Below are 23066 nucleotides of genomic sequence, written 5' to 3' on the forward strand. Positions count from 1 at the left end.
GCAGAGTCTATGCTGACAGGTTGTTTTCACCTGCAGGAGAGTCTAGAACTTTAGGACATGATCTCAGGAGTTGGCCATTTAGGACTGAAAAGAGGAGAAATTTCTTAATTCAGTGGCTTTGGAGTTCTCTACCCTGGAGGGCTGAGGATATTCAGTCAATGAGTATATTCAAGACTGAGATCTATAGATAGAAGGACATCAGGGAATCAAGGGATAAGGCATATGAGACAGGGCAGGAAAGTGGAGCTGATGTCACAGTTCAGCCATGATCTTATTGGATGGCAGTGCAGGTTTGAGGGGTCGAATGGCCAATTCCTTCTCCTATTTCTTATGTTTTTATGATGATCTTATTCTGGTGTTTACTTTTACTTATTTAAATGGGGAGATGGTGATATTGTGGACTCATAATCCAGAAGTCCAAGCTAATGCCCTGGGTACATGGGTTCAAATCTCATTACGGCAGCTGGTGGAATTGAAATTCAATTAATTAACCTGGAATTGAAAGCTCGTCTCGGTAATCTGACCACGGAATCATCAATGCTTTTCGTGAAAATCCATCTATTACAATAATGCCATTTAAGGAAGGAAACCTGTGGGTCTTATCTGGTTTGACTTACATGTGACTCCAGATCCACAGCAACGTGGCTGACTCTTAACTGCCCTCTGAAATGGCCGAGCAACCCATTCAGCTCAAGGGCAATGAGGGATGGGCAACAAATGTTAACTTGGTGATTAATTACCAAGAACTAACCCCACCTCACCTCTCAGCCCCGTAATCCTCAGCTGAGACCAGTTCACTGAACACTGAGCCAGGGGTTGTAGTCTAAGAGGCTTACTGTCCCACACAGCTCAGTATCTCAGTGGGCAGTGTATTCACCAGTCACGTGAATGTAACTTCTTTATTCAAAAAGGCAAGGAGACAGAAAGCAGGAAACTATAGGCCAGTTAGCTTAACATCTGTCATAGGGAAAATGTTACAAGCTATTATTAAAGATGGACTTTGAAAAATTCAAGGCAATGAGGCAGACGCACCATGGTTTTGTGAAAAGGAAGTTATGTTTAACCAATTTATTGGAGCTCTTTGAAGAAGTAACGTATGCTGTGGATAAAGGGGAACCAGTGGATGTACTCTACTTACATTTCCAGAAGGTATAGGATAAGGTACCACATCAAAGGATTTGCAGAAAATAAAAGCTCATGGCGTAGGGTGGTAACATATTGACATGGATAGAATATTGGCTAGCTAACTGGAAACAGAGGGTAGGCATAAATGGGTCTTTTTCTGGTTGGCAAGATATAATGAGTGGTGTGCCACAGGGATCAGTGTTGGGACCTCAGCTTTTTACAATTTATTTAAATGACTTGAATGAAGGGGCAGAAGGAATGGTTGCTAAATTTGCTATTGACACAAAGACAGGTAGGATGGTAAGATGTGAAGAGAACACAAGGAGGCTACAAAGGGATATAGATAGGTTAAGTGAGTGGGAAAAGACCTGGAAAATGGGGTGTAATGTGGGAAAGTGTGAAATTGTCCATTCTGGCAGGAAAAATGAAAAAGAAGTATGTTATCTAAATGGTGAGAGATTGCAGAGCTCTGAGATGCAGGGGGATCTGGGTGTCCTAGTGCATGATTTGTGAAAGGTTAGTATGCTGGTACAGCAAGTAATTAGGAAAGCTCATAGAATGTTATCATTTATTGCGAGGGGAATTGAATTCAAAAGTCGAGAGGTTATGCTTCAGTTATACACGGCATTGGTGAGACCACATTTGCAGTACTGTGTACAGTTTTGGTCTTCTTATTTAAGGAAGGGTGTAAATACTTTGGAAGCGGTTCAGAGGTTTACTAATCTAGTACCTGAATTGGGTGGGTTGTCTTATGACGAAAGTTTGGACAGGCTAGGCTTGTATCTGCTGGAGTTTAGAAGAGCAAGAGGCGACTTGATTGAAACACATAAGATCTAGAGGGGACTTAACAGGGTGGATGTGGAGAGGATGTTTCCTCTTGTGTTGGAATCTAGAACTAGGGGTCACTGTTTAAAAATAAGGGGTCACCCACTTAATACAGAGACGAGGAGAAATTTTTCTCTCAGAAGGGTCTTTGGAACTCTCTTCCTCAAAAGGCAGTGGAAGCACAGTCTTTCAATATTTTTAAGGCAGAACTAGATAGATTCTTGATAAGTAAGGGGGTGAAAGATTATCAGGGGTAGGCAGGAATGTGGAATAAGGTTACAGTCAGATCAGCCATGATCTTATTGAATGGCAGAGCAGGCCTGAAGGATCAAATGGTCTACTTCTACTCCTAATTCATATGTTCACATGTAAACTCTTAGAGAAGCTTTCCTAGTCGCCTGATCGGCAATGCAAACTGATATTCATGGGAGCTGCTGCTGTACAGTAGTTCTGAGCCAAGTTCTATCAGAACAAATTCATGAAACTCTGCGGTCGAGCAGCATCCGTGGAGAGAGAAACAGAGTTAATGTCTCGAGCTCGTATGACTCCTCTTCAGAAGAAGGGTCATACGGACTCGAAACATTAACTCTGTTTCTCTCTCCACAGATGCTGCTAGACCTGCTGGGTTTTTCCAGCATTTTCTGTTTTTGTTTCAGATGTCCAGCATTCGCAGTATTTTGCTTTTATTATGAAACTCTGCACTCACTTCACCTGATCAGCAGACTCACCAGTGATACAGGGTGTAGTTTGGTTTCCCTTCACTGTGGTTCCATGTACACTCCATAAATTCCTCATTGTAGACAATGCAATTTACATCTGGAAGGAAAGCAGAATATGCATTTACACACTGTGGTCTGACCATCCAACACTCAACCAAATATAATTTGAACTATAAACTGATATTCTAGAATATCAGATGACTCTGGAATCTTTTCACACCCTGCATAGGATTGCAGCCAGAAAACTTGACATTTATGCCTGGTTTTGTAATATTACAAGACTTGAGGGTATTCAAGCCCTTGTTTATGTAAATTAGGTATATTCCCACTGGATAAGAAAAAGCTGAGAAATGAGATGAATGCTGTTTTGGGATTAGATAATGTAAACTATGACGGAACAGGAGAACCAGAGCATATGGCCTGTGCGTGAAAGGGGAAGATTTAAAACTAATCTGTGGAAACATTGGGGTGGATTTTAGCAGCCCTCTGGAGGCAGACTGAGAAACAGGAGGTTTGGTAAAATGACAGCCTAAGGGAGGAGAGCCTGATGTCTCCTTGCTGCCTAGGATATTACCAGAGGTAGGAACTGCAGTAGTGCCCTGTGCTCTGGGGGGCCATTTAGACCAATTAAGTAGCCTTTTATCAGCCACTTCCCACCCCTGCATGCATTTTATCCATACCAGGAGGGAGCTGCCGCTGTGTGGTGAGACCGTGAGGTGACCCTATCAACCTCCTAGTAGATTTCCAGGTGGGGCGCAGGGTCTCATTTATGGCCACTCCATTGTCCATGGAAGTGCCTCCTAGCAGCAATAGCTGCTCCTGTGGCCACACCGCTACCAATGGAAGGTGTAGCCCCCTCCTCCCCAATCGCCAGGCCCTGCCTGCCTGTCCCTGGCAGAGTAAATGAAAAGATTTACCTTGCCTTTGATTGTGGTTGTTATGAAAGCCAACTTACCTTCTCGTCGAGAGCAGACATTGAAACTTCAAGTCCTGACAGCGGGCTGCGCATGTGCAGTTCAGAATTTGAGTTCTTTGGGCTGAGGACAGGCCCAGCAGGCCGGTGAGGAAACAAAAAACGGCACAAAAACCCATGTCATGTGACCAGGAGCAGAGTGTCACTGAAGACAAGAGTCCCAGGCAGTGGAAAGGGAGAGAGGACAGGGAGAGGTCCCAAAGGGAGAGGAGGCAGGGAGGGTCCCAAAAGAAGATTCCCAGACAGGGACAGTGACAGGAAGAGGTCCAAGTTCAGTTAAAAAGAGAGGAGCAGAGAAAGAGACCCCAAACAGGGAAAGGGCTGCAGTTCATGGACTTTAAGTGAAGAGGGCTGAGGAGTAGCCCTGAAAATCCAAGAAGGCAACAGAAGGTTGGTGACTCCATGCTGCGGGCCATTGGGACGAAGCTACCCCTTTGGAGCAGTAGTGTCCTGTTAGGTGTGAGTTGGTGCTTGAGTGCACATTCGGGAATCCAGAGGAATAGAACCTTGGGAGAAAGGATTGAAGCCCTGTGGTGGGCTGTTGTTGAGGCCGTCCAAGTCAGAAAGACTTTATGAGAGAATTCCAAGGCAAGATCTTCAAAGGTGAAGACGGGAGTTTCAGAGTGACAAAGTTTCAATGAGATTGATTGACTCACGGTGTTTACTGATAATGGGTGGGTTGTTGAGAAACCCATCGACTCTGTCCTGGTCACATCTGCCATTTATTGTGAAGTATGGAGTGTCTGACCACAGTTTTCCTGTTAAGTCACATGTACCTCATATGAATGTTAGAGTATAAAATAGACATTGTAAATGTTTTATCTTTCTGACTATGTATAGTAAAGTTTATTTTTTGTTTGTTCAAAATCTTGTGGCTTTGTTCTATTAGCAAGTGTCTTGAATCCCAAACATTGTCTACTTTAAACAAAAGATTATTGGTCCCTAAATGAATATTACAAAAAGCTTGCAGCATGGACGAGGATCATAACAGCGGTTCAGCATGGAGGCACACTCTTCTTCTCCCTGCAGCCTCAGCAGTGGCTACCTCTATCGGTGGCACTGCTGAGCTGCCAGCCCTCTGATTGGACCAGTAGCTTTGGGAGGTGCAGCAGTTCTGGCAGCAGCCTTTTAATTGGCCGCCGCCAGTAAAATGCCGCATAAGGTCCCACTGTCCCCCACCTCCGAGCAGGGTCAGGGACTACTCTTTTGATAAAATTCCAATCAATATTTCAAAGAGCGAATGGTCGATCTATGGGAGACATATTTGTGTTGATACATACAAAAGGATTTCTTTCAGAAAATAACATTTTGCAATGCAGTATGTGAGTAATTTGATGCATGACATTGTATACGTCCTTGGAAGGATAATGGTGATTTTGGACCTACGGTTCTCAATATTTTCCAGTGCTCAGGCTTTCTTCAGAATGAATTGATTCTAACTCAGAAATGACATTGGTAACTTTCTTAATTCATGTGTGAACAGCAACCTGGCTGATGTGGCACATATACCCTGCACGCACCTGGAAAATTTCTCACATTAGAGCATGAGGTTAAGTCATTCAGGCATGTGGAGCACCAAATGGTAGTAATCTCACTGGAACTACATTATCAACCTTTCAGTTTCCCAGATTTGTATGCATAATTAAGCAATTTGTTTTGCTAAGAAGCTTTAATGACAAGTTTTCATAATCTCTCAGGATTTATTGTCATACCCTTCCTGTTCACTGAATCTTATGGAGGTATTCAACATCAAAATATTTCATAGACCATATATCTTAGTGGACCTCCTAAAATAACTCCATGGTCATCTTGAATAGACATTGCTAAGTCCCAGAGCAAACTTTCTAATGCCTGCAGCGGTTTGCCAGGTGCTCTTTCCCCATTATGTACTTTCCTTTCCTAATACTTGCAACCGCTTTCCTGAAAGCCCAAGTTTGCTATCCTCTATAACTATTTCCTGAATTAATTTCTCTCCTCTTTCTGCTCTTTTCAATTTTGGTAGCATCTTGCACCATTGGACATTACCATTCTTCTGGGTTTTTCAACAAATAAATGTTAGCAATTTATGCTTTGTGTAGTCTACGACGTTACATTGCACATCCTGGGTTAGGGAGGAACAGGTCAAGCAAGGCTTATCTTTCCTCACCACTATACAGTGATTCCTGCTGAGGACGTGCATTGGTTGGACGCAAGATTAGGCTCATACATAGCCATGTAGGTAAGGTGCAGCCCATGGAGCCATAATGCAGCATGAGCCAGCGTCTTTGGGAGAGTGAGCAACAGAAAAATTGGGAAGAAAAATTGTACCATAATGAATAGAAATGGGAGAAGGAAGAGAATTAATTTTATGTGTGATCAAATTGTATCTGTGTTGACCCTCGAGAGCCTCTGCTATTGCCATATATGGTCATTTTGCTCTATAGTAATTTCAGAGTGTACATTTTTTAAAAGAACAAAATCAGAACCTAAACACAATTGTTACAGTGAGCATTAAGAATGATTCTTTCTGTGCTATTGTGAAGGTTTACAATTTTTTTTTAATGCCGACTTCTTGTGGTAATTTTACTTAAGATAATTTTATTTTAAAATTACAAAGCATATATCTGTAAAACCACAAAAATTTATGCCCACACACTGGGGAATGTTTAAAAAAACTCTCATGCTGATGGTGAACAAAAATACCCTTTAGTTGTTGCCAAATGTGTCACGAAAATTTCCGTTGAACGTTCTACTGCAAGATTAATCTCATATCAGATCTTCTGGTGAACAACAGGCAGATGAATAAGGCCAGGGGGAAAAATATATAAGTTTATAGTTGGATCATAAAAGATGATCTTTTTGTTAATCTATCTGCTCAAGTCATTCATGACAATTTCAAATGAAATGATGGAATAGAAATTAATTTATGTTAAGTTGCTTCACAAGGGGGTACTCTGGACCCAGGTTACACTGTGCTGTGGATTGATTGGGTTCCCTATGCTATCTTTGTAAACGCTGCTGAGAACTCTGCATTCCCCTAATTCTAGCCTTTGGTGCATCCCTGATTTCCTTCGCTGCTCCATTGGTGGCCACACCTTCAGCTGTCTAGGTCCAAAGCTCTGGAAAACCTTCACTGAACCTCTCACATTTCTCTTCCTGCCTTCCCTCCTTTAAGAGACTGCTTAAAACCTAGCTCTTTAACCAAGTTTTTGGTCACCTGTCCTAATATCTGCGTATGTAACTCGGTGTCAAATTGAGTCTGATAACACTCCTGTGAATTACCTGGGAATGTTTTGCTACATTAAAGACACTTATAAATTCTTGTTGCTGTTCTGATTTATACCACTCGGTCATTAGCCAGTCATTGCACTGGATTCTCAGACGGATGGGAAGAGGTATTAAAGCCAAAAAGGACTGGTTATCGCAGAATTGCTATTGCATACCACCTGGAAGGCAGTGAGTGGAATTATCAGAGGTTTGATAATAGATGCAATAACAGACTATTGAATGTACTTGGCAGGGGGGGACCTGACTGAGGAGAAGGGGAAGAAAATGAGGAAATAGATTACAAAAAAAAAATTAAGGGCAGAATTTTGCCCTTGGTGGGTGGGCACGGCGGGGGTGCGGAGGCAGTCGGGAAGCCGACTGCAGCCCGTTATTGGCACCGGACCACGGTTTCGCGCTGGCGGGCCAATTAATGTCCGCCCAGCGTGAAACGTGAGCGGCAGCGCTCAGTGCTGCCTGTGCGGGGAGGTGGGGGGGGGGGGGGGGGGGGGTGGGGGGGATGAGGGCGAGTGGGCCGAGCGTGAACTTCGCGTATGCGTGCGAGTGAGTGCTTCATAATCTCCCTGAGGCACGGAGCTGCCTCAGGGAGATGAAGTGCTGTTTAAAAAAAAAATGAAGAAAATAAAAATGTAATAAAACATGTCCCCTCAGGTAACTCTGTCACATGAGCAAGGACATGTCATTAGTTCAATTGTAAAACTTGTAGTTTATTTTTATTTGCTTTTGGAAACCAGATCCCTCCTATTCGCCGAGCGAAAATTTCTGCCCTAAATCTGGCAGTCATGATAAACATTTGGAACCGTATAAATACAATAAAAGTATTTTTTGTGACAATAGCATGTAAATTATTGTTTGCAATAATGATGGATAAATAATTCACGTTTATCTGCCATTCTTTGCTATTTTAAGACAGGAGCTTATTTATTTATTTTAAATCAATTAATTTCCCTCATTCTAACATTTCATAAACAGAGAGAATATAACTTTATAATAAGATGATGTTTCCTTTTACTTTATTGATAAGAGATAATGTAAGCCTCGAATGTTAAGCCCAGGAGGAAATTGTTCCTGAATGTCCCATAGATGAATGAAAACAAAAGTTACTTGAGCCATGAAGAGGATGCATTAATTAGAACCCAAAGTCTTCTCCAGGAGATGTGAAGGGATGTCATTGTTGAGGAAAGGAACACTTTCAATTCAGAGATAAAAGGCTCAATTCTAATCCTGCCCACATGGGCAGGGCAACATGGATGGCGAAAATGGTGGTTGGGACTTTCTGCTGCATTTCCCAAGATGTTCGCATCCCGCTGCCATTTTAACTGCCCTGTAACCCAAGGTCTGGATTTTGTCATTAGATCCTGGCTTTTAAATATTAAGGCCTCCAGTTGCCACTGGTAGGCATCTTCCCCAAGCTGGTTTCACAGAATACTCTTACACACGGTGAAAATTTTGATCCCATTAATCTAGCCTGGTTGTGAACTGTGGTCCCATGGGTGAGAAGCCACTGTCTAACCTCCTGCATCACTCAGTACCCCTTTTAAGTTTTTAGTTAGTGGCCATGGGGACAGGACAGAACAGAGAATAGGTTCACTTTGTGGATTAATATATTTTGGTGTGAGAGAAAAGAAATATAAATGTAAAGAAGGTAATAAATCCAATAAAGAGTTCAGGAGAAGCCTCTTTATGTAGAGACTGGTTATAATGTGGAACTTGCTATTTAACAGGGTAGCTGAGACAAGTAGCATAGATACATTTAAGGACAAGTTAGATAAGTACATCAGGGAGAAAGGGATAAAAGGATTTGCATTTAGGGTTAGATGAAATGGGGTGGGAGGAGGCTCATGTGGAATAGGAAGACCAGCATAATGCTAAGGACTGAAGGGCCTATTTCTGTGCTGTTAATTCTACGTAAAACTAAGGACAGATTTTCAAAATTGATAATTGGGCACACAGTCAGGTAGACAAATAAATAGATAGGGAAATAAATGCAGGAAGATAACACCATTTTACTTAAGTATCATATCATATTTTCATCAAAAGATTGTGCAGACTAATAATATCAATTTAAAACTAACTCTTGGAACTGAGTTTGCCAGAGCTGTGTCATAAATGAGTCTGTCATTTCAATTGACCTTTAAAAGTGATCTTGTCTTCTAACCTTCTAGTTGTGAGGCAAAAAACAATGTGGGTTTTCCCCTTCCTTGCTGTTATCTACTGTAATAGAAAACAAGCCACTTTAAAGAGCAATTATCTTAAATTAAGGAACTATTAATCCAGAACAAGGGAGTAGCTGTATTCTGAAAAACCTCCAACATCTCTCTGTCTCACATCTAAACTGAACACAGTGAACTAAGTACCCCAGCTAAAAGAAAATAGTTCTACATTTGATGGAGCATGATCTTTCCAGTGTTCAGTCACATGTCTACAACCCTATCACAGCCGAGATAGGGAACTCACCGTACAATGAGCAACCAAATCTTCATACAGGACATTGAAGCTTTAACACACAGCTCTACAATTCTAGAGCATTTTGTTACCACAATTTCCTATAATAAACCTAGACTGTTACAAACCCCTTATTATTTGGGTATTTTGTGATATTTCCAGGCCTGGGAACAATATCATTAATTTACAGAGAAAAGGATAACTGACTCCAGTTAAGAAGATAACACATTCCCAATGCAATAAAATATAGATTTGATTGAAGATTTTTACAAAAAAAACCCGCAAATGATGGGAATCGGAAATAAAAACACAAAATGATGGAAATATACAGCAGCTCCATCAGCACCTCTGAAAAGGGAAAGCAAAAGTTAATATTTCAAGTGCTTGCTCCTTTTTGAGAATTGAAAACTGAAAGATAAACAAGTCATTTTGTAAGGTGGAAGCGAAAGACAAAGGAGGAAAAGTGACAGTAGATATTCCAATCCCCAGGAAGAAATAAATGGGTTAAATGACCTGAAAATAGCTTGATAGAGAGAGGCAAGAATCTGCTATACGGTGTAAGAGATCATTTCAATGAGGCAATGAAAAGACAACAGAAGTACAAAAGAACACTAGTAACTAACATGATGATAAGTTTGGGAACAGGCAAGAGGTTGTAAATTGAGACAAAAAATGCAGACATTTGTCTTGAATTAAATATTTTGCTTAACTACACATTCACCCTTTGGTACATTTCTTTTCCCAGGCGATGTTGGTGATGAAAAGTGAGTCTGTTGGCGCCCAAGGGGAGGCAGGATGAGTTGACAATTTGGATACGGATCTTTTATCGGGGAACAGCTCCAGCTAGGGATTCTGTTCTCTGGGTGTTTCCGTGTGTTTTTTTCAGAATGGGGGACCAATTGTACGTTTCCAACATTTCTGGTTTCATTTCAGGCCTCATGGCTTTCCCATGCTTTTTTGCCATCATAGCATTGAACACATTTACACTTCTGATATCTTTGCAATGTCTCACTGAGGTGATCTTTTGTATCACCAAACAGGTTCCAGTTTTTCTATCAAATGATTTTCAGACTGTTTAACCCATTAACCTCTTCTCATGGTTAGCATCAGTTCCCCCATTTTTTCTCTCTCCTTTTCTTCCACCCTATAAAAGGCTTGCTTGTCTTCCAGTTTCTGGTATGCACCTGAAATGTTGAATTGTTTTCTTCCCTTCCCTGATGCTGGTGGACCTACTGTGTATTTCCACACTCACCATCAAAGATATGAGTGAAAAATGCATATGTGTACAACATTGGTCACTGTCCATCAGGAAGGTCTCATTTTTGAGTATTTGGTGTGCTAGTTAATGCTACTTCCTAGTATAGCAAAAAGAGTCTCATTTTACAATAACATCAGTGTGTATTTTAAATCTTTATTGAGTCAGTTTGCTGAGTGCATTAGTTAGCTATTGGGGTGGAAGATTGATTTCTGTCCAGATAAAACCAGAAACTGGCTGAATGAAATGAAATAGCCCAAAAGGTAGCAGAATTTTAAGCTTAAGTGAGTGTGCCTATTAGCACTTTGGACAGAATTTTATGCTGATCAGGTAGGCGTGTGCGCGACCCGATCGGAGGTGAAATCACTCAAGATGATGTCGGGCGAGCATCCCGCACCGACAATTAAGAAGGCAATTAAGCCCATTAGCGGAGCAATTGACTCCTATTTTCAGTAGTCTGTCCAAACTTACAGTCGGGCGAATCGGCTTTACATTTTGCATGAAACCTCATCAAAGGGCAGGATGAGGTTTCCATTATGAAAGAAAATAAAAATAAAAATCTGTGGGCAGCATTTTTATCATCTATATTTTCAGGCACCTGATTCTGATACTTGGACATTTTTTTTTTCCTGCTCTTTGAGACTTCATTTGATGGTTTTCAGGTCTGCAGTTCCCTGAGGCAGCTCTCTGCCTTCAGGGAGCTTACTCTCAGTGCTCGCCCGCGCCCACATTGATGCCATTGCCCGCCCTCTCCCCACCCCCACTCCAGCAGCACTGAGCTTTTCAGCATGCGATTCACGCTGGATGACCATTAATTAGCCAGCCAGCCAGCGTGAAATTGTGGTCGGGGGGCCAATCGCAGTTGGCGGTCCGTTTCCCGGCCAATCCCAGGCCCACTGATTGCGCCTGCCCGCCGAGCTAAAAATTCAGGCCTTTCCGTGATCTTTTACGTTGATGCAAAGATTCCTTCATCACAAGTAGTCCCCATGTCGGAATAGAGAGTTTCTGCATTTGCAGGCATTAAGGGTGCTCATCATATGGCATCCAGAGCCTTGGGTGCGTAGGCACAATTGCTCATGTTAAATCATTGTTATATTTTAAATTCATTTTAAATTAGTTAGTAAATTGCCTGGGTCAAGTGATCTAGTCAATTGATCTGCCCTTAAGACCTGCAAGCAGTGGTCAATTGAAGCGACATGGATGTGCCCTGCTCTGCCGTTGTACTTTTAATTTTGCTCTTGTTAAGTTTTTGTCTGGTCACTATTTTATGTTATCACTGATCTTTAGAAATATCACATATTTGGCCACAGAATGAGGAGGTGAAGCATACTTCTTGACTCCTGACCTTTTACCCATAAAACTGTAATATTCTCATTAAGTGCAACTTTCTCAGTTGTGTGCATCACAATAAAGCGTGCCTTCACTTGGTACCCAGAGACTTGAGCTGAAGCATGTTTCCTGTGTGTCTATTACCACCTACTCCTAAGCAACACCATGACTGGCTCTGTGTTATATTTCTGCATAATGTACTTTCACTACGTATTGAAACAATTTTAGGTTACAGATAGTGAAGCTCTTTTATAAGAATTAATTCTAAGAGTGTAGATCTAATCCATCAGGGACAATTACAGCCTCAACAAGAATTGGTTTTTCAGTGTTATAATTTTTCTAGTGCTTGCCTTTGGAAATAAAAAACCTTATTTAAATATTTACTTCCCTCTTTTTCTACATAGTATATGGCTCCACAGGCATCTGCAATCAATCAGTTTCTCATCATTCTTGATAGATTATTCAAGCATCGGAGAGTATCACTTTCAATTAATCCCTTCCCTTAATCACAGCAGAACAGGAGTCACTAGATAGCGATCAGGAACTGGAAGTCCCTAGCTGTTTTAACCCACCACCCTTCTTACCTGAGGGATGCTTAGGCTAGTTGTCATGTTATATTCACTCTACAGTTAAGGAGAGCTAACTCAGCACAAGAAGGAAATGTTTAAATTTGTATGGCTCACAATGGCGTCTTCAATCTGGACATAGCTTTGTATGTAACGTACAGTTTAATAGAATTTGCACTGCGCTGCATTCCTGTTTAGTGGATTACACATACAACCACTACATAGTGACAATTAAATATCACGTCTGATTTTCAATTGTGTAATTCACCATGCATGTTAATCAGTAATGAGGATTTACTTTTTTGAACTGGATGAGATTTTCAGTTTCTCATTTTCCCAATAGATCTATCAAATATGGTCAAAACTCTGATCAATACATGCAGAAGGATTCAGTAGCCCCGTGCTAACGGCACTGGGTTAGTAATCTAATTAATCCAATTTCTACCATAGCAACTTGTGAAAGTGAATTAATTAAAGTTTCTGGTGATTTCCATTTTGTGGACGCACCAGGAAATAAGCAGGAAAGCTGTTGAATTGTCACAAAAGCCCAATTAGCTCATGAAGGGGAAGGGAATCTGCCAGCCCTGCAAAGTTTGGCCCACATGTGACTCTATTGTCTTTTAATGTCTACAGGCTGGCTAGGGATGGGCAGTAAATTCTGCCTTGCCAGTGTTGTCCATTACTGAAGCACAAATAAGAGAAAAAAAGCCAGTTCACGTACTAGGCTATAATTTGGGCTGCAAATGAAGTAAATTCTATAAACTATATGATGCAGGAATGAATAGCTCAAAAGATTTACTCAATAGAACATTGTTCAGGGCCTTCCCATTCTGTTAGATATATCAAGTATTCTCATAAGGGGCTAAACACTGCGATGTCATTGTTTCCATGGGCAGAATTTTCCATTCGGCTGCGCACCCGCCGGTAATTGGTGGACCTATTAAGGCCATTAACCAGGTAATTAACCTGCACGGTTGGCGGGAGGCGAAAAGGTCAAGCGGCCTTTACATCTTTTGGGAAACCTCATCCATGAGCGGGCTGAGGTTTCCTAAAGCTTTTACAAATTAAATTTAAAAATTTTGAAAAATGAAAACATGCTCCATCTCATGTGACACAGTAACATGAGGGGACATGTTTCATTATATTTTTATTGCATTTATTTATTTATTTATTTTAAAAGCACTTCAATCTCTCTGAGGCAGCTCCGTGTCTCAGGGAGATTAAAGCCCTCTTTCGAATGCATGCGCTGTCCTCGACTTGCCCTCTTCCCCCCCCCCCGCACGCACAGGTAGCTTTCAGCTACCGCTCGCAATCTACGCAGGGTGGGCCTTAATTGGCCTGCCCACGTGAAATCATGGTGCGGAGCTGATCGTGGGCAGCGGTCGGCTCTGCCACCACCCCAGCCCGCTCCCACCGAGCCCACCCGACGAATGGAAAATCCTGGCCCCTTATGTATAAGATCATTTTGCCTTGTTCAGTGTGTGATAAGAACTTGAGGCTGAAGTTAACTTGGATTTTTAAAAGGTTCTTTTTCAAATTATCCATTTGCGTTTGACAAAATATTACATTTTTTGTTACACAAATAGAGGAGAGAGGAAATAGTTGTATATTTCCTGTAATTCTAATTGATTTAAAGAAGAGTTGAATTATTGCTACGTGCAGCACACTTGACCATATTACTGATGAAGATACCTCATTTCAAGTGAAACACAGATAGGAACATTTTAGCACATATAAATAGCAAAATTAAAGACAATTGCTAAGATACCCAAAAATATTTCTCAACTAAATGTTTCAGGTAATATAAACAGAAAATCTAAGTCTAAATGGGGTAGTGGTAAATACATGCTTCAAAATGTTTCCTTCCTGCTAGCTTAAAATAAGAAATAGAAAACTAGCAAAAGACTTACCATTTGACTGATTGCTGAGTGCCACATTGCAGATAACAATCAGCCAGATCCAGTAAACCATCCCTGGCAGTACTTGGCTCTTCAACGAGTATTGATTAGCCATTTTATAATGGCTGTGGAAGTTTAGATGATTCTTAAACATGAGGCATTTTTAATTCCGTTCCATTGCAGACCTGTTTGCAACCGTTCTCTTCTGTGGTCTGATGAGAGGCGTCTCTGCAGTTGATCAATTTCCTCCACCCTCGCTCTTTTTCACTCTTTAGACGCACTATTTCCTGTGTCTTGTCATAGGCAATGATTGTACAGGCCGTTTCACTTCAAATATTTTCCAGGTAGCATTGAGGTTTGGCGTTTCCACATGCTGCACAAATGAAAATGAATATGACACGAAGACGCAGTCGCTACTTCCTTTTCCACCTCTCTTCCTTGTCAATAAAGGAGTCAATCAGCCTATTCAGGGGGAAAATAGAGAGCAAGGAGCAGGGAATAAAATATCAAGACAGCCCAATTACTCTTCCAGGTATCACAGAATCATGAAATCATTCGGTGCAGAAGGAGGCCATTCAGCCCATTATGCCTGCATGGACTCTTAAGAGCTATCCCGTTTGTCCCATTATCCTTCTCTTTCCCCGTAGCCCTGTTAATGTTTTTGTTTCAAGTATATATCCAATTCCCTTTTGAAAGTTAGCAATGAATCTACTTCCATCACACTTTCAAATAGTGCCTTTCAGGTCACAACAACTTGCTGTCGAAAAACATTTCTCTTCATCGTTCCTCCCCCCCCCTCCCCCTACGCTTCTCTTGCCAATTATCGTAAATCTGTGTCACCTGGTCGCTGAATTTCCTGCTAGTGGAAACAGTATATTTAGAGAGAACCTATCAAGACCTTTCATGATCATATACACCATGATACCCACTCCCGGAAACCAAGAACTGTGAATGTACTCGAAAGAGTTACATGCGATCTGTTGATAACTCGAAAGAGTTACACCATGATAGGTGTCAGCTGTGGCTCAGTTGGTTGCACTCGCACCTCTGTGGCCAGAAAGTGTGCTGAAGCCCCACTTCAAAACTTCAGCCCAAAAATTGGAGCAGAACTGAGGGAGTGCTGTGATTTTGGAGGTGCTGTCTTTTGGATGAGATAATCTGAGGCCTTCATGGCCTGCCCTCTCAGGCGGATGTAAAAGCACTATTTCGAAGACGAGCAGAGGAATTATCCCTGGATCCAGACCAATATTTAACCCTCCCTTAGCATCACAAAAACATTGCTGTTTTTAGGAGTTTGCTGTGTTCAAATTAGCTCCCATGTTTCCTACATTACAACAGTGATTACACTTCAAAAGTACTTCACTGGCTCTAAAGTGTTTTGAGATGTCCAGCCATTGAAGGTGCTATTTAAATGCGAGTGTTTTTTTAAACATTGAATCTCTCCTTAATCTTCCCTGCTCTAAGGAGAACAATCTCAGCATCTAGTTAGCTCAGGTAGATACAGATCAGCACTTGCCTAGCAGCAAGGTGGCTGCTAACCCTTAGGGCAGGGACATGAGGCAGCCACAGTGCAACAAAAGTGAATAGAGAGATTTTACTTTCACTTTTAACCATTTGTCTTACATCTTTTACTGTCCAAGTCATTACAGTCAGTAAAACTGTCAAAATATAATTTTCTTTTACAACAGCGTTTCTAAACGTTCAACTTTCTCAGCCTGACGTCTCAATGCATTGCCAGAATCATTTCTGAACCTTGTGTAAAAGGTTTAAAAGGATATCTTCATGTTGTTGGCAATTAGTGTTAAGGTAAAATACCAGCAATGATGAGGCATTTTCAGTAAAGATTTGACTAACAAAATGTCATGGAAATACCCAGGGTAGCAGACTTTTTAATGAAACTCATCCACGGGCGGGATAAGAGGGCTCAGTGGGGTGGTCAATCTGGTCAGTGAGTCTTTATTGCAGAAAGTTTTTTAACCTTGCCTGTGTGACCTGCAGCAGTTCAGAACGAATTCCAGCAGCTTTCTGTGTACTTTGAACCTTCAGCTCAGCACTCTGCAGTCAGTAATCTTTATTGGGCCTGCAACTTTCCGGGGGCCTCCCTTTAGCCTGGGTATGGGTTCTGACATGTCCACTGGAGGCAGTTTCTCTGAGGAGAAAGGGAGGGCTAGAATAAGGAGGAGGCCAGGGGTGCTCAATCAGCCTCCAGGGGACTCATCTTTGGGAGTATAGGCGCAGGCACAAGGGGTGCAGGGCCAAGAGGTAATCCAAGGTGGAAGGGACCGCAGAAGATGCCACTATCCTGCTGCCAGGGTATACAGGCGGAGAAGCAGGTACCTCAATATGACTGAGGTGCAGTGGTGAAGGAGGCTCCGACTGTCAAGGGAGACAGTCAACTATATCTGTCAGATGATTGGCCCTAACTGTGTGGGCGGACACCCCATGCCAGTGGCTCTAAAGGTCACAGCTGCCCTCAACTTTTATGCCTCTGGCTCCTTCCAGGGCTCAGTGGGTGATCTATGCGGTGTCTCCCAATCAGTTGTCCACACTTGTGTCAAGCAGGTCACAGATGCTCTGTTCAGACAGACATTGACCTTTGTCCATTTCAGCTGGGACCAGGCCAGCTAAACACAGCGAGCCAGAGTCTTTGTGGCCATTGCTGGCTTCCCCCGCATCCAGGGTGCAATAGACTGCACACATGTGGCCAACAAGGCACCAGCAAGTGAGCCCAGTGCCTTCGTCAACAGGAAGGGCTTCCACTCCATGAACGTGCAGATAGTGTGTGATCACAGGCTGCAGATTCTACAAGTCTGTGCAAGGTACCCAGGCAGCTCCCATGACGCCTACATCCTGAGGCACTCCCAGGTGCCGGGGCTCTTCAGTGCTCCAGCCCAGCTGGATGGATGGTTGCTGGGTGACAAGGGTATCCCGTTAGAAGGTGGCTCATGACGCCTCTCCGCCATCCAAGAACAGAAGCTGAGCAGCGGTACAATAGGAGCCACGGCACCACAAGGGCTGTGGTGGAGAGAGCCATTTGTCTTCTCAAGATGCGCTTCCGATGCCTGGACCACTCAGGGGACGCACGCCAGTACCCCCCAGATTTTGTGTTGGTGATAATGGTTGCATGCTGTGCTCTCCACAATCTTGCGCTGGAAAGGGGGGACGGAGTGGACGATGGAGACGTTGATGCAGTGGATGCGGCTTCACACGCTGATTCTGAGGATGAGGAAGCATAGGGGAATGCTAGGGGCTAAACGCTGACCTGGGACTACACCAAGGAGGCAGGGACACCGGGGAGACTTTAATCCAACAAACCTTCAGCTAGCTCACCACAAATGGATCAGCAGGACCAGCCTTCCTTGGCTCTTCTAAACTCGGCACCTAAGTGCTAAATTTGCCAACTAAGGGCTTTGGACATAAACTTCAATGTCAACTCAAACACTCATGACATGTATGTAAAACATACAGATACAGAACAAAGGAGCCACCCTCAGCCATGGTAACACGTCTGGTTTTAATTTTCACCATCAGAAGCTCTCACAAATTCAAAACAAAACATTAATCAAGCAGGAACAAATAACAAAGACCTAATCTAGGGCCAACACAAAAGCACCAGTGAGAAACCCATGGTGTGCCTAAGGTGCCTTATGCTTTCGTTTCCGGGTGCTACGTCTTGGTGCCGCCCCATCGCTCGGACTGGCATCTGAGCCAGCCTGCTGACTCTGCTGTCCTGTTGGCCTCGATGACCTTGGCAGTCGTTCTCTGGCCCATGGAGCCTGTGCTGGCCCCGCCTGGGAGGGAGCTGCCAATTCCACACCTGGCATCTCCCCAGTCGTCGCAGCCTCACCCAATGAAGTTGGTCACTGGTAGAGGGGCAGAGCAGCTAGTGCCCTCATCCGGAACGCCTTGAGAGGAGCCCGCAGATACGCCAGGCAGCTGCTGCGCCGACATGAGGTTGCCCTGGACCTCCCTGCTCACCGTCGATGGATGGGCAACGAGCTGGGAAGCTTGAAGCTCACACAATCTCCCACACTGGCAATGACCAGCTGTGGCCGCCGGCACTTTGAGGACTTTCAGGTCTGAGCGTAACCCCAGGAGAACCTGATTGTTCTCCTGGAGGCCCCTCTCCACGAGAGTCGCCACTCTCTCCATGGAGGAAGCATGACGCTCTGCCATGAGGCTCATTTCATCAGTGATGCTCCGCGTGGACCCCTCTACCACGGACACCAAGCGAAGAACAGCCTCATGTATCTCCCCCAGATGCTCCCGCACACCCGACCGTGTTTCCTGCAGCTGTTGCGTCACGGACGACTCCAGAGGCACATCATCATGCCGTGACTGAGCATGTGCCTGGTCCCCTGCAGTCCTCCGACTGCTGGCGCCATCGGCACTTTCTGTCTCTGCCAGCTCCTTCAGCGATTGTGAAGTGCCCACTCCACTGTGCCCAGGGACACTAGCCAATGTTGCAATGCCCACCGAGGTGCTTGTATCTGCGCTGGTGCCTGCCTCGCAGAAATGGTGTGACGCTGGTGACAGTTCAGGGCCCTCAGGTGTGAGAGGGGGCATCTGCAATTCCTCCTGGTGGCCATGCTCTGATGATGCTGAAATTAACAACAAGGACAGTGGATCAGTTAGCGTGCACACAGTGACACACTTCATCCCTTTCCACCAGGCTCATTATGCCCTCAACCTTCCAGAACCCATGGAGACAAATATTGGTGGGGTGGCAAATAGTGAAGATGATACCCTTACATTACAGGTAGATATAGATGGGCTGGTCAGATGGCCTAAGGAACGCCAAATGGAGTGTTATGTGGATAAGTGTGAGGTGATGCACTTGGGCAGGACAAACAAGGCACGGGAATACACGATAAACGTTAGGACCGTGGAAAGTAAGGAGGATCAGAGGGACCTTGCTGTGCATGTCGACAGGCCTGTTAAGGTAGCGGGACAGGTACATAAGGTGTTTAAGAAGGTAAATGCCATACTTGCCTTTATTAGCCAAGGAATAGAATACAGGAACAGAGAGATAATGGTCCAAGTGCAGAAAACGTTGCCTAGGTGACAGCTATATCATGCGTGCAGTTGTGAAATGTGCTTCACGGGAGGGATGTGATTGGAGTGGAGAGAGTGCAGAGGTCTTTGACCAAGATGCCGACTGGGCTGGAGAGTTTGACTTATGAGGAGACATAGCATAGACTGGGGTTATTTCCCCTGGACCAGAGGAGACTGAGGGGTGACATTATTGAGGTTTATAACATTATGAGGGGCATAAATAGGATCGACAGAAAGGAACGTTTCCCCTTTGCAGAGGGATGAGTAACCAGGTGACATAGATTTAAGGTAAGGGGCATGAGATTGACAGGTGATATGATGAGCAACTTTTGCACACAGAGTTTTTTGCGAATGTTGGACGCACTGCCTGTAAGGGTGGAGGACGCAGAAACCCTCCTAACATGTAATAAGTATTTGGATGTGCAGTTGCGATGCCATGTCATACAAGGCCATGGGGATAGTGGTCGGAAATGGGATAAGGCGACTTTGGAAGGTGTTTGATGCGCGCATCTTCAAAGAGCCAAAGGACCTTTTTCTGTGCTCCTCTGACTCTATCAGTCTGTGACCGAGCAATGTTGCAACAATAACAAATCAAACAATCATCAGCGCTATGGATGTTGGGACGACATAACGGATCTCACTGTTGGCCTCAAATACCTGGCCTTTCCACCCCAGCCTCACCGACACCAGTTGACCTGGGTGCATGGTGCCTCTCAAGCTCCAGGGCCTCCTGCTTGAAGCGGCTTAATATCAGCAGCTGGACCTGGTGCCTCCAGTCCTCGAACGCTCAGACGCATTGTGAGTATTCTTCTCCTGAAAAACAGAGAAGACCATTCATTGAGGCAATTTGCACATGGACTCTGCATGCGCACGCTGCAACCCAACCACAGTGGCCCATATCAGGCCTCCAGTGCCTCCTCTCCCCGCCACTGGTGATCAGTCCCCAGAAGATCATACGCCTGCTCCCAACCCCCCCCAACGGCCACCTTGGACACATTCTGCATACATCACTTTAGAACGCACACGGCCTTTGCTCCCATAGCAAGGAGATACAACTACATGCAGCGTCGAGGGCAGCAGATGGCTCTTGGCCACGAGACCTTGAGGCTCCCCTTCCACAATCTCACCACCATGAATAGGACATGTGTTAGAGTTCTGAGTATGCGCCTAACTGCATCTCCTGCAGGTTGCCCCCAGACTAGTCACGTACGACTAAGAGCAACACATGGTGCGGGGGAGAACTCATCTCCTCATGAACCACTCAGGCTGATGTAAGCATGGGCACTATCTGCTTGCCCACCCAGCGTACGAGAAACGCCCAACATGATTCAATGCAGTCACAACAGTAAGACTTGGAGGTGGGCGGGGGCTCCCTCAAAGGCTAAGGCTACCTGCTGGGTTAAACGCCCAATGCCAACATGGTACTCACCCTACCAGAGCGCAACAAATCGTTGAAGCGCTTACAGCACTAGATCCAGGTGCGCTGCACCACGTCGCGGGAGCTCATCGCCTCTGCCACCTCCTCCCAGGCACATTTGGTCATGTGGGGGGGGCCTCCTCCTCCCATCCTGGGGGACCAACACCTCTCACTGTGCTTCCACCTCCTCGAGGAGGGCAGCAAGGCAGTCATCTGAAAAGCGAGGGGCACATTGCCCCCCACCGCTGGCCTACCCTGCTCCTGTGGTAGATCCTGCTCCTCTGCCCTTCCCTCCAGCATGCCCTGCTCCTCTGCCCTTCCCTCCAGCATGCCCTGCTCCTCTGCCCTTCCCTCCAGCGTGCCCTGCTCAGCCGACCCCCGGCAGTGTGACCTGGAAGTGGCCATTGTGAGCAGCCTACAGGAGGCTGCTAGGCCTCCCTTTAAACAGAGTGCAGGGTTGCCATTGGACCCGGCGGTCTCTGCACACCTGCCGCAGCCTGTACGTTCCCGCTATTCACGGGAGTCGGAAATGGGCTGAGTGGGCCTTAGTTGGCCTGCCCGCGCAAAATGGCGGCGTGGACCTGATCGCGGGCACCGATCGGGTCCGCGCCTGCCCGCGGCCTCTCCTGCTCCGCCTGCCCAACAGGCAGAAAATTCTGCCCTATGATTTTTGACATCAGTCAGTCTTAGAAACATTTTTCTCTCCTTATCTCCTGAAGTTGCTGGCTCCTTTAAGTATATGATTCTGGGCACTGAGCACTATTCTACACCATCCCATAATGACCAGTCTTCATGAGTGAACCCAAAGAGAAAGTGCTGAGGAGATTTTGAACTTGGGTGGCATCCCAATCATGCCTCATGTTCTCCTCACACAAGTTTCTCACAAGTATTTCTGCCAGTTAGTAAAGGCGAAGACTCATATGGAACAGGTAGTATAAGTAATAGTTCAAAAACAAACGCAAGGGAAGAGAATAGAATAACAGTCAAAAATTGTGATTTAGGCACTACAGATTAAAGGGAACACTAAGAGAAATAAAGTAATTAAGCCAGGAGAGAGAAATAAGAAAAGTGTGTGTTGGGATGATGTTGGTCACAGAACATTCCTGTTAAAGAAGTCTTCATAGTCTTCTGTATGTTAACAGAAAGTCTTCAATAACTATTTGTAACTATATACAAATATACAGTCAAGGGTACAGGCAAGGAGCTATCTCCACGGGCAGAATTTCCCCCCCGCTGGTGGGGGGACGTTCAGGAGCAGGCGCGTGGAGGCGCGCCTCCAATTGGCGCCCCCAGTTGGGGGCGCGCCGCCATTTTATGAGGGCAGGCCAATTAAGGCCCGCCCAGGGTGACGTCCGCCAAGAAGCGCTATGCGTTCCCTGTGCGGGCGCGGCGGGGGATGATTCCCTGAACTGAGAGTGTGCTCTTTCACGCATACGTGTGAAAGAGCGCACTCATCTCCCTGAGGCTAAGTGCTCCCTCAGGGAGATCGGCTCCACATTAAAAAATGTTAAAAACAGAAGAAAAAAATTTCCCTGACATGTCCACTCATGGGACACTGTCACATGAGTTGGGACATTTCCATCACTTTCAGTTTCACTTTTATGAAAAATTTATAAACATACATGAAACCTCATCCCACCCGTGGATGAGGTTTCATGCTTTTTCTAATCCCCGCCAGGGCTCCTGGCCTGTCCGCCAACCTTAAGGTTGGACGGGCAGGTCCACTAATCACGTTAATTACTTTGTCAATGGCCTCAAAAGGCCGTTGACAGGTCAGCGGGCACACAGCTGATTTGGCTGAGCCCCCGCTGACCTGAAAATTGAAATGAGGCGGGGTGACTTCGGGTGTTCCGCCTAATGTCATCCCGCCTCATTTTACGTGTCGGCGAGCAGGCCCCGCCCCCCTGTTTGCTGACCGGGAAATCCTGGCCCATGGCTAGGACATTACACATCTCTGCTCAACACCACACTGCCTCTAGGTCTGGGTCATGTACCTTCTTATATGACAGTGTGGGCGGTACTGTACTCAGTCCCACATTAACCCTGTATGCACCACACCCTTATAATACAGTGGGAGTAAAGCATTAGAGCAGAAGGACAGGTACAGATGTCTTCTCCAAGTCAGCATTCTCTATACAAACACACAAGCCGGGATTTTCTGCTTCCATTTGCGGTGGGCATCATAGTGGGCAGGA

General features: G+C 44.8%; 1 protein-coding gene across 2 annotated transcripts in view; it reads right to left on the minus strand.

Annotated features, from left to right (window-relative positions):
- LOC144683951 (cytokine receptor common subunit gamma-like) overlaps positions 1 to 14823 on the minus strand; it is a 52100-nt gene extending 37277 nt beyond the window's left edge. For both annotated transcript variants that reach the window (XM_078547568.1, XM_078547567.1), the window contains exons 1-2: positions 14412 to 14823; positions 2679 to 2766 (exon numbers count right to left, since the gene is read on the minus strand). In XM_078547568.1, coding sequence (XP_078403694.1) covers positions 2679 to 2766; positions 14412 to 14553 — 230 coding nt within the window. In that variant the 5' untranslated portion in view covers positions 14554 to 14823. The remainder of the gene's footprint in view (positions 1 to 2678; positions 2767 to 14411) is intronic.
- Positions 14824 to 23066: the final 8243 nt, after the last annotated feature.

The sequence above is a fragment of the Cetorhinus maximus genome, chromosome 8 (assembly GCF_964194155.1).
Source record: "Cetorhinus maximus chromosome 8, sCetMax3.hap1.1, whole genome shotgun sequence".
NCBI lineage: Eukaryota > Metazoa > Chordata > Chondrichthyes > Lamniformes > Cetorhinidae > Cetorhinus > Cetorhinus maximus.